The sequence below is a fragment of the Drosophila santomea genome, chromosome 2L, assembly GCF_016746245.2.
Source record: "Drosophila santomea strain STO CAGO 1482 chromosome 2L, Prin_Dsan_1.1, whole genome shotgun sequence".
NCBI lineage: Eukaryota > Metazoa > Arthropoda > Insecta > Diptera > Drosophilidae > Drosophila > Drosophila santomea.
This window is the reverse complement of record NC_053016.2, coordinates 19,739,660-19,756,006: the sequence shown is the minus strand read 5'-3', so window position 1 is coordinate 19,756,006 and position 16,347 is coordinate 19,739,660. Positions and strand designations below refer to the sequence as shown.

Sequence of the window (16,347 nt, the reverse complement as noted above, 5' to 3'; positions counted from 1 at the left end):
AAGGATTGATGGAAGCAGATTAAAAATTTAAAAGTTCACGTGCAAGCCTTTTTATTACATGGAAGTAGAAAAGTGTGACCCTATATGAAAATGTGCATGAAATGAATGACATAGAAAGAGACATAAAAGAAGTGTGCGAACAGATTAAAAGTGAAACGGAAAAAATGAGTGCTAACGCAAAAATCGAAGACATTGTTATGCCCATATTCGATGGAGCTAATTTTGGAAGCTGGAAATTCAGATTAATGACAATATTGGAATACAAAGAGTGCAAAGAACCAGCAGTGCGAACAAGAACAACGGAAGATAATGAAACAACATGGATGAAAACAGAATTAAAAGCGAAAACAATTTTAATCAGTACAATATCAGACAAACAGTTAGAATATATTAGTGAGTGCCAAACGACATTAGAAATTATGAACAAGTTAAATGAAATGTATTCGACAAAATCAACAGCCCTGCAAATACTGTGCAGAGGAAAAATCGACGAAATTAAACTAAAAGACTATGAAACAGTGGAAGAATTTTTTATAGAATTCGAGAAAGCAGTAAATAAATTAAAAAACGCTGGAGGCACCATAGACGAAAACGAAAAAATGAGGTATCTTTTAAAAGCACTACCAACAAGCTACAGTTATATTGGAGACTTCTTAGATGTAATTCCGGAAGCACAACGAACGGTAGAGTACGTAAAATCAAAAATAAAAGAAAAAAGTTTAAACAGAGGTCCAGTGGACAAACAAAATAACGTAAGCACATTTAACACCAAAACTAAAAAAGAATGCTATGTGTGTGGCAAAACAGGTCATATTCAGAGGGACTGCTGGCATGCTGAGCAAAATGCGAGAGGCGAAAATAAACAACAACAACAATTCAACAGGCGATATCAGAATACGAATCAAAGAGGCGGCCGAGGCAGAGGTCAACATCATGGAAATGGTCGAGGACGTGGAAATTACTCAGGAGACAGGAATCAAGGAAGACAACAAGAAAACAGCGACAGCGTACAGTCATGGACAACAAGAATGATAAGAAACGAAAAATTAATAAATTGTAATAACAGCGAAAGTAACAACGAAACTACAGTAAATTGGTTATTAGATAGTGGATGCACTGATCACATTATAAACGATTGTAAACTTTTTAAGAACTGTATTAATTTGAAAAATCCTATTAATGTTAAAGTAGCCGATGGCAAACAATTGCAAGCGACCAAGATTGGAAATGTAGAAACATATTTTAGAACATACAACAATGAAAATTTGATCGATATTAAAAATGTATACTTTGTAAAAGGCATAAAACAAAATTTGCTAAGCATATCAAAGATAACTGAAAATAAATGTACAGTCGTAGCCAGAAATAATGATACAAAAATCTATAACGAAAAGAGAGAATTGCTGACAGTTGCGAGTAAAATTGATAGTTTATATAATGTAAAAAGCTTCATGCCAAAAAATAAAAGAAATGAAATATATACAAATGTAACTAAATTAACTGAAAAAGAAAAATGGCACAGGGCATTAGGCCACGTAAATTTTCAATATTTGAATAGAATTATTAAGAATAAAATGTTAGATGGTCTGCCAGATAAAATCGAGAATACCGAAATGAAATGTGCGAATTGTATACAAAGTAAAATGTCAAACGAACCATTCGAGAACAATAGAAAGAAAACTAAAGAGACATTAGAGTTAATACATACAGACTTAAACGGACCACACAGCACAACAGGTTATTGTGGGGAAAAATATTTTTTGACATTCGTTGACGATTTTAGTAAATGCGCGAGAATATATTGTATTAAAAATAAATCCGAAACTGCGAGCTGCTTAAAAGAATATGTTAATTATGTTGAAAATCAGTTCAGTAAAAAAGTAAAACAAATCCAATGCGATAACGGTAAAGAATATTTGAATAGAGAAATATTAAACTTTGTAAAGTATAAGGGAATTCAGTTAACTACATGTCCACCGTATGTACACGAATTAAACGGCGTAGCAGAAAGATATAACAGATCGGCAATGGATATTGGAAGGTGCTTAATGAGAGAAGCAAACATACATAGGCGATATTGGCCAGAAGTGATGAACACAGTAGCTTATTTAAAAAATCGAACAATCGCAAATACAGCAGTAAATAAAAGCCCATATGAAATATTTTTTGGTATAAAACCAAATGTAGAAAATTTAAAAATATACGGAAGTAGAGTTTTTGTTAGAGTTCCAGAAGTACGCAGAAAGAGTAAATGGGATAACAAATCAGAATTAGGAGTATTAGTTGGTTATAATACAAACGGATATAGAGTTTTACTAAACAATAGAGTAATAAACGCAAGACATGTTCAAGTTGTGGAAGAGAAAACAAAATTAATTTGCCTAGAGAAAAACAAGCAGAATGATAATGAAAGTGAAATAGATGAAAATGAAGAAGATGATGAAGATAACGCTAAGACAGACGAACTAAATGACACGGAAGAAGTTAATTCAAAAACTAGCGATGAAAGCGAGGGTGAGGAAAACAAAGAACATTTAACAGTGCAGAGAACATCAAATAGAAATAAAAGACCAGTAAATCTATACGGTAACCCAGTAACACATTTTATTTATATCAATTATGTAAATGCCATTGTACCAAACACGTACGAAGAGGCGATGAATAGTAATGAAAAGAAAGAATGGCTCAAAGCAATGAATACAGAAATGCAATGCTTAAATAAAAATAATACATGGCAAATTGTAGAAAAACCGATAAACAAAAAGATTATAGATGTAAAATGGGTGTACAAAAAGAAAAGTGATGGGACATACAAAGCTAGACTAGTAGTAAGAGGTTTCCAACAAAGAGAACGACTAGAAAATGTATATTCACCAGTAGGAAAAATGCAAACATTAAAAATATTACTATCATATTGTTGTAAAAATGGTCTGTTTGTAAATCAGATGGATGTCGAAACAGCCTTTTTGAATGGCTATGTAAAATCAGAAGTTTATGTAAATGAACCAAAAGGTTACGAAACAGGAGAAAACAAAGTTTATAAATTAATAAAGGCATTATATGGATTAAGAGAAAGCCCAAGAGCATGGTACGAATGTTTGCATAAATATCTCGACAAATTAAATTTTATAAGAAGCAATTACGATTATTGTTTATATGTAAAAAGAAAGGATAAAGATGAAATATATATTTTAGTATTTGTAGACGACATATTGATATGCAGTAAGAACAAAACGAAAATAACTGAAATTAAAGACTGTTTAATGAACAAATTTACAATGAAAGATTTAGGAAAAATCGGAAGTTATATTGGAATAGAAATTAATTATAGTACTGAAAGTAAGAAAATGACGTTAAATCAAAAACGATATATTGAATCACTGGCAATTAAGTATAATCTGGAAAATGCTAAGCTATACGAAACTCCAATGGAAACAAACTTAAAATTAGATCAAGCAACTGAATGTGATGAGAAAATTAAATACAGAAATTTGATAGGTGAATTATTATATATAAGCGCAGGTACAAGACCAGATATATCATATTCCGTAAATTACTTAAGCAGATATCAAAGTTGTTACAATTCAACACACTATAAATACGCGCTAAGAGTATTAAAATATTTATATAAGACAAGAGATCTGAATTTAACTTTTGAAGAGAATAAGAATAATGAATTATTAGATTGTATGGTAGACTCCGATTATGCAGGAGATAATGTTGATAGAAAATCCACGACGGGATTTATAATTAGAATGTATGGAAATATAGTATATTGGAAAACACACAAACAACACGCAGTAACAAAATGTTCAACGTTTGCAGAGTACATTGCCATGTCAGAAGCAGTCACAGAAATATTATTTGTCAAAAACATGTTATGTGAAATATTTAATATTGATAACGAAAAAGCGATAAAGATTTACGAAGATAATTCAGGCGCAGTAGCCATTGCTAAATTTGGTAACTTTACAAAAAATTCGAAGCACATTGAAGTGCAGTATCATTATGTTAACGAAAATTATGAAAAAGGTATTATAGACATTGTGAAGATAGAATCAAGACTTAATATAGCAGACATGTTAACCAAAGCGTTAGACAAACAGAAATTTATACGAAATAGAGATGCTGTAAAGTTAAAGTAATGAAAGAAAATCAAGACAACAAATTTAAGAGGCGTGTTGGAATAAATGTGTATGCCTTGATATGAAATGTTAATTAGCATAAGAATGAATCAGCTGATCGCGGATAATGTAATGAAATGTAATGTAATGTTAAATAACATAATTATGTCACTTGCTCAAAGAATGTAAAACTGAATGGAAGTGCACGAAGCACAAAACAAAAGTATTAATAAATATATTCTAACTGAAATAAAGCAATCCACTTTATTATCAACAATAATAAATACAACTTGTATAACAATAAAGTACAACTTGATTTCCTATAATCCGATGTTTGTTCAGTTCTGATTTATTTTATATATATTTGGTTTTTTTTTCACAGTAGTTGGTATAAAACTTAGTCGCTCTTTTTTAACAAACAGAATTTATTTAGCTACATTATTATTTTTAAGCGGCGTGCATTGAAATAGTCGGGGAAATCGACTAAAGCGATATCTAAGATTTAAATATATATATTTTTTTTTGCTTTTTATGTGTTGGCAAAAGTGATACATTAATATTGTTCAACAAATAAACTAACATTGAATTTAAAATGAAATGAAATTATTTTACAATTCACCCAATATAAAATTGTTATGAGTTTGAAACTTTCTAGTTTTTTCTATGGGGTACCTCATTTAGTATGCCTTCATTGCAAAGTTGTGCGCTTCTTGGGCTTCAGTAGTGCGATTTTTTGCCCACATTTCTTCATTGCTCACCACATTGTCGTCGCTTCATTAAGAAAGTTTTTCTTTACAGTTTTCCTAACATAAATGCTGAAAACTTAATTTCTTCTAAGTGAACTTGTTAAGTTTTACTCGTAGTTTCCCCATTTCCCTCTCCATCTCTCCTACTTTCTCGGTAAATTTTTTGTAACCATATTAGAGGGTGAGTTGGGGACGGGTTGGGGATAGTTCGGTCTGTTGTTTTGTGGGCAACTTTTACGTTATTCTTCGCCAGTAGCTGTCGCAGACACTTTTAAATATTTTTCTTTTCCGAGGCCAGCTTAAAATACGCTTAAGTATTAAAAAAACACATGGAAGTGGGAGGAAAGTGCTGCGGACTTAAAAATTAAGGGCGTTAAAACAAATATATTTTGTTTAAAAATGATATTTCCTTTTAATTAAGTGACTACTTCAACAACTAAATATCGTGTCAAACTGAACTTTAAGTTTACATTCGCCTAGTGCAATATTTGTTTAAAACACGACATTGTAAATACTAATATACTCACATGACCAGCTAATCAGCAATTGCACGTAAAAATATTCGCATCCCTTCTCTAAGTCATCTTAAAACAAATGTTTTCTCCAAAGTGTCATAATTAAGTGGTTAAACATGACTGATGTGTAGTGAAACACTTTTGCTGACTGAGACGGCATACATTGAAAAGTGCATCAAATTCCAATTAAATCACACACACATCGGCACTTCATAAACACGAATTGAGTTTGAGGCCATGGTCGAAAAGGCTGAAACCCGATCCGACCAGACTGCCAAGGAGACAATGCGAACGGAGGCAGGTTAGCAGGCGATGCACATTCAGTCAAGTTAAATGAACCGCATCTATTGACTATCTCCTTCCCTTTTTCGGCTATATACCTCTCTCTCTCTCTGACTCGCAGTCGCACAGTGGTATAATTTATAAGGATTACTTCTGACCCAATGTTTATCGTATATGTTTACTTTTCATCAGTTATCTTAACTAACTTACCCTTAATTATCTTGTTTAGGTATACCAAAGTATATCTACAAACATGGCAAATAAATTAGGCCTATATTTAAAAAATATTCTATTAGTTAGGATATTAGGGATACAAAGTAATAAAATTACAAAAAAGCTTTTGAAATTGTTTTACTATATAGGGATATAATAACATAAAACATACAATAAGGCTTTAAGTACTTATTAGGCACTATTCGGAAGATTCCGAAAATTTACAGATCATCTTAGCCATGTCTCACCACTGTGATTGCCTCCAATGCCGAGAATCAAACGACGGTGATGGCAAATTTTGCTTTTGAAGGCAACATAAATTTTTCAAACGATTGACTCAGCAAAATGACCATGAATGTGTGACATCAGCAGCGGCCAGAGGCGGTGTTGCTTGCCCCTTTCCCCGATTCCACCAGTTCCACCTCCCTTCCCCGGTTATCGTCATTATCGTCCTGCGACAGAACAAACAGACAGAGACAGACTGAGAGTGGGTGGGTGGGCGTCAGAAGTTGAGGTGGCGGGGACATCCTTTTCCATGGCAGCCGGCAAATATCGAGAGGTAAACACGTGCATTGCCAGCTTCCGTTATCAGTCTGCTTGTTTGCCAGACAGCCGGGCCATTTCCATTGGACGCGCCCACCTGGTTTAGCTGGCCAACATATCCCCCCCTCCCCCATCCCACGCTTTTCGTCTATATTTGTCTGCTTATTGACGCTTTGAAGTCGTACAATTTTCTCGTACCTGAGTAGCTGTCTTGACTCCTCTGTGTTCTCGTGTGTTGAAAATTAACTTTGAAAGATTTTCGCTGGCATGAAATTGCTTGACGTCGCATTTTCGGTTCAATGGGTCTGAATTTCACCTTCTGTGTATCGATCGAAGCTCCGTTTATGTTAAATGATGTCTTTCTTGGGTACACAGCGCGTATGATTGATTTAATTTGACATCAATGACCAAAGCGAAGTCAACACATGAATACGAGAACATCGAGTTTAGATTGGTAGACATTCCATCTAAATTTCTGTCAAATTAAATTACGGAATTTACTAGTTGGCTTGCATTATATACTTACTTCAAATTAATTATTGACAATGGCATTACTGCTCGAAGGTAAATAAATAAAACACTGCAGTAGAATACTGCAAAATATTGAAATATTTGATATTTAAACTTGATTTCGATCCAAATTGTTTGATTTTTGGCTTTCTACATTTACTTTTTCATTTATTAACAGCGCAGTATGTACTTTAAAATATATTAGTGGTAGAGTATTTAAATATGCTTCAGTTACCTCAGTGATAGGCCAACGTCGCCAAGGTAGTAGAAACTAATAAAACGTGCAGTACATATTTATGAATTTTTATTTTATGACACCTCTGAAGCATACCAGCTGCGACAATACGCTGTCCTCTGAAAAAACAAATATACAACCAAAACTGGCCATTTGAGGAGCTCACAATAATTTAAGCTAAGAAACAAGGACAAAAAATTAACATAAACCGTGAAATGTTGTCTACCAAAAAAAAATAGAACTAAACAAAAAGAAAATCACGTTTTGTAATTATACAAAAGAGAATACACGGTCAAGGAACGCGCAATGCCATCCTCGAGAAGCCCGTATTCTTTTTCCCCATGAAAAACAGGCGACCATTGGACCTTGTTTATTTGGGTAAGCAAAACAAAGCACAGAACTGAAATGAAAATGCAACAAAATAATTAAAAATCGTGTGGTGCTGAGGTTGATTTCCCAACATGGGAACCTCGGACTCGCCTTGTCGCCAGTCCGAAATTGCTTATGAATTGTAAACAGGAAGGCCTTTTCCCGTTCCTTTTTGACCACCGCAGGTCCTGACCAGTTGTTTGTGCTACGTGTGAATTATAGCATACTTTCAAGCGCGTGCAGGAAATTATTTTTAAATGGAGAGACTAAATGTAAATGGCTGTGCACAATGAGCAGAATCAAAGCAAATTCATATCCACTTTTTCATGTCGAGAACCAGTATTTTCAGTTGAAATGTAGATGTTCATATAACTTTTAGTTTCATTTCATCATGTGAATTAAACTAATAAAAACCTAATACATAATTATAATAGGTTGTATTCCATAAACTATGAAACTATAACTTAAACCTTTGAATACTAGGGGATAGTTTGAAAACTTTGTTTTCCCAGTGTGCAGCTGTGCACTTTGGTCCACAAACTTATCCACTGCTCTCAAAACAAATCCCTTTGTAGTTGCAGGGCCAGCATAAAATGAGGAAAAACACCACGGAGCAGCCGCAAACAAATTGGGGGATCCCCAGCGTAAGCCTACCAAAAACAAGTCACGTTTTGAGGCGCAGAGCACACACATACAGTGCTGCACACATGCAAGCGCCGAGTTGCAGGCCTGTTCGCATAATTGTATTGCATAATTTCAGCACGCGCTCAGTCCCCAGCCCCTGTCACGCCTCCTAGCCCCATCGCCCCCTCGCCCCCTCGCCCTCTTGCCCCTCGCCCGCTTAGTCCACGACAACCATCATGCTATGTGACGGCAAACTAAGCGCAACCCATAAATACGCCTAGAAATATGCTGCAATATTTTTGTAGCTACCGCGCACACAGATGCACAGACAATTCGCACTACTTTTCTCATTACAAATTGGATTTTGCAGTCACATTTCGCTTATTACGTTCAAAATCCATGCAAATTTCTTTACATGCACCCAACCATCCCAACCCAAAAGTGTTTCTCCCATTGAACCGCAGTTCTTGCGCCTTTTTTACCGCATTTTCATTGCTCACTGAGGAAAATTTGTCTTTTTTTGCAGTAATATCTAGCGATAAATTATAGGCACAAGGATTTATTCAATTGTAAATATCAATCTGTATTGAATTAAATTATTTATTTTTATTTTTCTATCAACCACATGCACCAACAACATATAATTCTTTTTCAAGAAATGTTTTAATTTATAATAAATTTTAATTTGACCAGGGCTTTATTTTCCAGAGTGTCATTTGGCGGGTGGGAAAGGAAAATTGTGTAAAAGGAATGCTTGGTGTGCTTGCATCTTATTACTATTGCCCACACAGAACACACAGCTACAAAAAAACAACTGGCAGAATAATAATATAGAGAGACGGCGGCTGCCAAGTTTATTGTGCAAATATAATTCAGTTTTGTTTTCCCTTTGGCCGATCTTTTTGTACCCCGTTCCCGTTCTCGTCTATGACTATATTCCACCTCCTCGTCCGTTGCTTGCAAATTAGCTGTGTGCAACGTGATAATGCCATTTCTGTGCATTTTGCCAGCTTACAAAGTGAGCTGAAAGAACTTTATTGTCTGCAAAAGTGTAGATTATATAATCAGGCTAGTGCTAGAACTCGGCAAAGGAATCAGTTGTTAAGGCCTGCTGCGTCGCATTGATAATCTTTACTTAGGAAAACCAAAAACAATGGTTGTGTTGTATCGAACTGATTTAAGATTTGTGTGAATGCCCGACCAAAGAAAAGACAGAGTTTCTTATTAGAATAGCCTTTATTTAGTGACGCTTGACCAAAGGGAATCCTGCGATCCTCACCTTGGGATGCGCGTCGTCGCTCCTTCGTCCTCCTTCTTCCGCGGGTCCCGCGTCACTCTCGACGGCGTATCCGTGCCGGCTGTCAAGCTAACGCTCTTCCCCGAACCACCTTTGCCGACCACTGACTCCACCGTCCCTTCTCTGTATACCAGGCACTCGTCGCTTCTGCCAACGGAGCACCTCCTGGCTCGTACGGGGCTTAGGATGATATGGGGGCAGGATGTATCGTCCGTGAGTTAAGCTAGCGCTCTCGAACTTCGACACTCACTTGTCGTTCACATGTTCCCCGTATCGCTCCGCGTACTTTCACTGTCTCACTGTCGACCTCCGCGAACTATTTCTGACTTACCGTATAGATCCCCGAGTACTTTTTCTGACTGACTGTGTCCACACCTTCTGAATCTGCTCCGACTGTCCGGCCGCACGCCCGTTTTCTGACTGCGCGACTTGCGCCCTTACACTGCGCTTGCATTTATGACCTACGAGTCCCGAATGTCCCGAGCTGCGCCTGCGCCGTCCCTTTATAGGCCGCGTGGATCCCGCTATTTCCCTTTTCCCAGTCGTCTTCGCTGTTGCTAGGCCGATCTCCTGCACCCGGATTTGTGGGGAGTTTTAAGACTCCTCACAGTGTACCATTGATATATGGAATCTACCAATTCAGAATATTGGTTGGCAATCTTATAAAAATCTTATTATCCTCCCCAACCAAGTAGAAAAACAAGAGAGAACGCTATAGTCGAGTTCCCCGACTATCTGATACCCGTTACTCAGCTAGTGGAAGGGAGAAGGAGAGTCTTAAAGACAGTTTTTGGCGGTTTGTAGGCGTTATAGTGGGCGTGGCAGAAAGTTTTTTTGGCAAATCGATAGAAATTTACAAGACTAATACAAAAATGAAAAAATATCAAAACATTTTTCAAAAGTGTGGGAGTAGCAGCTTTGGGCGGTTTGTGGGCGTTAGAGTGGGCGCGTCAAAAAGTTTTTTAGCAAATCGATAGAAATTTACAAGACCATTACAAAAATGAAAAAATATCAAAACATTTTTCAAAAGTGTGGGCGTAGCAGCTTTGGGCAGTTTGTGGGCGTTAGAGTGGGCGTGGCAAAAAGTTTTTTTGCAAATCGATAGAAATTTACAAGACCAATACAAAAATGAAAAAATATCAAAACATTTTTCAAAAGTGTGGGCGTGGCAGTTTTGGGCGGTTTGTGGGCGTTAGAGTGGGCGTGGCAACATGAATCGACAAACTTGCGCTGCGTCTATGTCCCTGGAGTCTGTATACTTAATCTCAACTTTCTAGCTTTTGTAGTTCCTGAGATCTCGACGTTCATACGGACAGACGGACAGACGGACAGACGGACAGACAGACGGACGGACAGACGGACATGGCCAGATCGACTCGGCTACTGATCCTGATCAAGAATATATATACTTTATATGGTCGGAAACGCTTCCTTCTGCCTGTTACATACTTTTCAACGAATCTAGTATACCCTTTTACTCTACGAGTAACGGGTATAATTATTTTTTCGCTTTAAGTCATGCTTTTATTTAGTAAAGCTTTGATGGCCTTACGAAATAAAACATTTGTTGTTCAATTTTTTTTTCTCTGTTGTAGAACATTCGGCGGTTTCAAGAGACTTCATTACCACACTTGTGTTCATTTGGCTTAGATTAACAGGAGGAGCTTCATATGATTCTAGGTTTTTATCATTGAGATCTTCTGCTATTGACTTAAGTTTCTTGCTGCGCGTCATCGAGAATGGAGATCCCAAATTGACTTGCAAGATATGTAGACGAGCCTGTTTTGGAGGCGGTTCCGATATATCTTCAGCATCGGAATTCTTCTCATTGGATACCTCTTTAGAGAAATGGGCGTTAGGAGAATTTTCTTTACTTGACACAGCTCGCTTAAGTGCGGACTTCACCGACTGCTTTGGCGAATTCATTAATAGCATAACAGGTGCTTCGATTGATAACACATTCGGGGATTTCGATGGGGACATCTTTTGGGTTTCTGTTGGCAGTAAAATGGGTAATACAATTGATTCTTTTTGTGCCATCTCGGTTGATTCAATCGGTGATTCCAATGTGGGCGTTTTCGGCTTCAATACTGGTAAGGATTTAAATGGATTTGCTGATTTTAATGGTGATTTTGTTTCTATGTTTTGCAACTTCGTTGAAAAATTCGGTTGTAAAGATTTTGGCGTCTTTTTTGGCGTTTTCGCCGGAGTTTTCTTTGTGGTTTTCTTTTGAGCCGGGGTCTTTGTCTTACCAGAATTCCGAGGGGTGTTAAAAGGGGTATTATTACTTGGGGTAACACGCACTGGAGTATTCAGTAAATTACGGGCTCTAGTCCTTGGGAGTTTAGGAGTATTTGGAGTACTAGGATCATGAATACCCTTTCGGCCTCGAATATGCCCGAATGTTGGTGGAACTCGATCCACCAATGACGAATTCCCCGATGTGAATGCTTCAGAATCCATTTGGAGCGATAAAAGCCTTTGTCGGTTGCGTGTCATATAAGTTGGCGTAGATGTGGCCACCGGATGGTCAGTGGATATTGAGGACTCCTCGGGGATCTTGCGAACTGCACTCTTAGCTGCTGAATTTCCTGGTGGAGTTACATTGCTTTTTGAATCCATTTTTTAATTGTTATAATTTATTTAGCTTGATACGACCGGTTTACCAGCAACGTGCAAGTGATTCTGAATTAAGATCTGAATTTCCGCTGAAATGTCAAAGTGATTCTAAATTAATAAGCAAGGCTAAACTGATTAGAAATGCGAAGAGAAATTACAACACTGAACGTTTTTGGCGGTTTGTGGGCGTAAGCGAGGGCGTGGCAAAAAGTTTTTCTGCAGATCAATACAAATTAACAATACTAAGAAAAAAATGAAAAATATCAAAACATTTTTCAAAAGTGTGGGCGTGGCAGTTTTGGGCGGTTTGCGGGCCTTAGGGTGGGCGTGGCCAACAGTTTTTCTGCAAATCGATAGAAATTTACAATACTAATAAGAAAATGAAGAAATATCAAAACATTTTTCAAAAGTGTGGGCAAGGCAGTTTTGGTCGGCTTATGGGCGTTAGAGTCGGCGTGGCAACATGAATCGACAAACTTGCGCTGCGTCTATGTCTCTGGAGTCTGTATGCTTAATCTGAACTTTCTAGCTTTAACGGACAGACAGACGGACGGACAGACGGACAAACGGGCATGGCCAGACCGACTCGGCTTTTGATCCTGATCAGGAATATATGTATATATTTTATATGGTCGGAAACGCTTCCTTCTGCATGTTACATATTTTTCAACGAATCTAGTATACCCTTTTACTCTACGATAAAAGGATATAAATATATATTTTAATAGCACAATATATTTTCGGAAGTTCTATTTCAGATATCCGCAAATCGTCTAAGGAAAAAAAGTGTCATCTAACGTTTACAAGGTTTGCCAATAATATTTTCAAACATTCCCAAAGACAGGGGTGAGAAATGCATGAAAAAATAGCGTCTCACAAAACAAGAAAAACAGGGAACGGTATCAAATTTTTTTGAAGACCGCAGTCTGTTAAAAAACGGAAGATATTAATTAAATTTAATGCCTGTCTGGAGAAGCGACGACGGCTACTGGCGGGCAAAAGAGCAAACAGCAACGAGAACCCAAGGAAATAACCGCTGCAAAAAGTTTGCCAGCTGTATTGCATTACGCCTTTAATTTAATTACACATCCAGGGGGAAGGAGAAAACTCCCGCCCAAGTTCGAAACTGGTTCATAAAATCCAGGGAAACACTTGTGAAGTCTGCCGGGCGACCAGAAAGGGAGCTCTTTCCTATGGTCTCATATTGCATGGCGCCTCATCTCGACCGACACTGCAGCTCAGCAGGAGCAGGAGCCCAAGGAAGATTACGTTGAGGGTGGATTAATGGCGGGGAATCGGAAAAACAGCGGGATCGAGAGGCTCCTGAAGGAATAGAGTTTATTATTTAATACTTTGAACGCCATGCGTTGAAATTAGCATCCATAAATCAATGAAACGACCCCAAGTCCACAATTAGCCGAAAGTAGCAGAATGAACGCAGCTTGTTATATGAACTAGCTGTTTTAGCTAATTAATACCCAACGTCCCACGCTGGTTGATATTGGAATTAAATGTTTTCGGACGAACGGTTCGGAAATATCCTTATTTTTTAATAACTTTTACTTTCCGGTAATATAATCACTACTCTAATTTTAAATAAATATCTGTTATTTTTAAGAACAGAACTTATATTACAAGTTTCTAAGGTATTCACTTCTTAGTTTTTGTCCATCTCCTGCATTTAGCTGTTGATAAGCGAATGCGTTCTCTTGGATCTGGTAGTCAATCCAGGGCCGCATTTTTGAAACATCAGTGTATACAGCAGGAACAGCACTTCCACATCCTAATCCATAGTTGACGATGCCCACCTGCTCATATCGATAAGGATCGCTTTGGAGGGGACAGGCCAGTGGGGAACCTCCATCGCCCTTGCACGAATCCTTGCCAATCTCTCCGCCGGCACACATCAGGCTGTTATCGAGATGAAAGCTTGCCCCCAAGAATCCTTTTAGTTGTCGCTGGCAACTAGATCTGTTCACCAATGGCACATAAATTTTCTTCTGAACATTCATGTAGGCGTTGTCCTCTAAGTTCTTCCTACCCCAGCCACTGACAATGCAACGGTTATAAATAAAGTTGCGATTCGATGGTGGCAGGCAAATGAGGTTTATATGGTGGGTCAGGTCCAGCGGTCTTTTGAGAAATAAAAGGGCCACATTGTTGGCTCCATTTGCCCTATTGAAGGCAATGTGTCGTACAATCTTCCTGATGGGCACATCCTCATGTTGTCCTTGCTCTTGTTTGGTTAGCAAGTCCCATTCGCCAGCCCTTACAACTAGCTGGTCTTCGTTTAGTTTTTCTGTGATGGAAGTCGCTGTTAGCACAACATCTGGAGCAATTAGGGAGCCGCCAGCAAAATAAAGATGATTTCTAGCATACAGAAGAGCCACCATCCATGGCACTTCCGCCTCTCGGGCTGTGTATTGATTACCCTTCATCATGGAGGTCAGTTCTGGACTGTTAACGTGGCCACATTGAAGTGGACGCGAGGGATCAAACTTCGGAACTTGACCTATAAGCTTAAAATGCATTCGGTTATTTTATGTCACCAGTTTAGCTTAATCCATTTTACGACTATTACCACATTCGATTTGTGACAGCAGATTTGCGTAGGAGGACATTCCCAGTATACCTTGCTTAGATGGCGTAACTGACAGACGGGGAATTCAGTTTCTGCGCCGATCCTGCAGAGATGCCTCGCCACACACGTGTTTTTCATAAAATCCCAGCAAGGAGTTGCACCAGAATCATACAAAGCCAGGAGCAGGCACAAAATAGAAATTTTCCTGTACATGAGATCCATTCTCGTCACTTGTACAATGCAAACTGGCTTTAAAAGAGTGATATTCCACAAAAACAAATAGTAAGAGGTTCTGATTTCTTTAAAATTTTAATCGCTGACCGATGAATGGATTGCATTATATACGTTTGTCGTTGTTTTACCAGTAATTCGTAGAGTAAAAGGGTACACTTGATTTCGTTGAAAAGTATTTATCAGTTCGGAGTTCGGAGTTCCGTTTCCAACCCAATAGAGAGCATATATATATATTTTCGATCACGATTACAAGATCGACTCGGCATCCGGCCATTTCCGTATGTCAGGTCGAATGGCCGTTTGAATATCGAGCTCTTGAATTGAGCTCTCTGAATTGGGCTATTATGAAAGATTTGAATTTTAGGTTTAGTGGAACTTTCGGTGCAATTACCTAACTAATTTTTATGGCCTTTTCAACGGAAATGAGTTAAGCAAACAAAATGGGAGCAACTACCCCGGCACACATTCCGATGGAATGGAATAGACAAGACAAACAGCCAAAGCCAGTTACAACAACGTCAGTGTAGAAAACTTCAACAAGACAAGACACAACACAAGGACAAGGCTACCAGCAGCGGCTGGGAGGTGGGTGGTTGTGTGGCTGGGTGGTTGGGTGGCTGGGTGGCTGTTTTGGTTGGAGAGTGGGAGCTGGGAGGGGAGAAAGCGCTGGGCTGTGGGTTATGGGCGGTACAACTGGCAGCATGTTGGAGCGTTCTGTGTGACGGTTACAGCATGGCAAACAAGATGGGGCCACTAGTCGTACTGGTAAACTTCTACAACTAATCCTGACTGATGTTGCGACAATATATATACAAACAGGCATCTGGATACACACTTTTATATAGTACACATCTGTGTGTATATGTGTACGTGGAGTGGCACAACACATGCTTCGACTGCTTCGCAGCTACGCTTTGCTGCCTTCTTTTCAGGCCATTCAGCCCCTGCCCTGCTTGTTTGCAATTTGTGCTGAAGATTTATGCGTTAGCGCGAAAGTTGCATTTCAAATGGATTTATATAAGAATAAGAAAATAATATCAAGGCGAATGCGCCGTTCTCTAATCAGCAATGAGGGATTTTATAAGCAAAACGCTGAGCGAGCAAATCTAATAAAGTGCATACTGAATTTTGAGGATTTGTATTGCATTACCTTTTAATCATAACGATCTGTTTAAGAAAAGTGTATACAATCTTATTGTAATGCATTTAATTAAATGGAAGTGTTTTTTCAATGGTGACATACACGGTTAAAATAAAAGAATTTATTTTACATGTTATTAGTTTAATTATCTATAATTAATCTTTAATTAAAAAAAAAAGGGTTTAAGGCCAATATATCGGCATTAAATTAAATATGCTTTCCTCAAATTAATAATTTGTGACTCTCTTATTACATATACACTACTGTTTTGTATTAGTTTAATCTCCCATTCTTTTAACCTGCTAATTACTTCA

General features: G+C 37.9%; 2 protein-coding genes across 2 annotated transcripts; both read right to left on the bottom strand.

The window, feature by feature from the left end:
* Positions 1 to 10,937: 10,937 nt before the first annotated feature.
* Positions 10,938 to 12,143, bottom strand: LOC120452991. Its single transcript, XM_039637496.2, has one exon. The coding sequence runs from the start codon at positions 12,078 to 12,080 to the stop codon at positions 11,007 to 11,009; it is 1,074 nt and encodes a 357-aa protein (XP_039493430.1). The 5' UTR covers positions 12,081 to 12,143; the 3' UTR covers positions 10,938 to 11,006.
* Positions 12,144 to 13,708: 1,565 nt separating this feature from the next.
* Positions 13,709 to 14,608, bottom strand: LOC120458683 (phenoloxidase-activating factor 2-like). Its single transcript, XM_039646459.1, has one exon. The coding sequence runs from the start codon at positions 14,606 to 14,608 to the stop codon at positions 13,709 to 13,711; it is 900 nt and encodes a 299-aa protein (XP_039502393.1).
* Between the last annotated feature and the right edge of the window lie 1,739 nt (positions 14,609 to 16,347).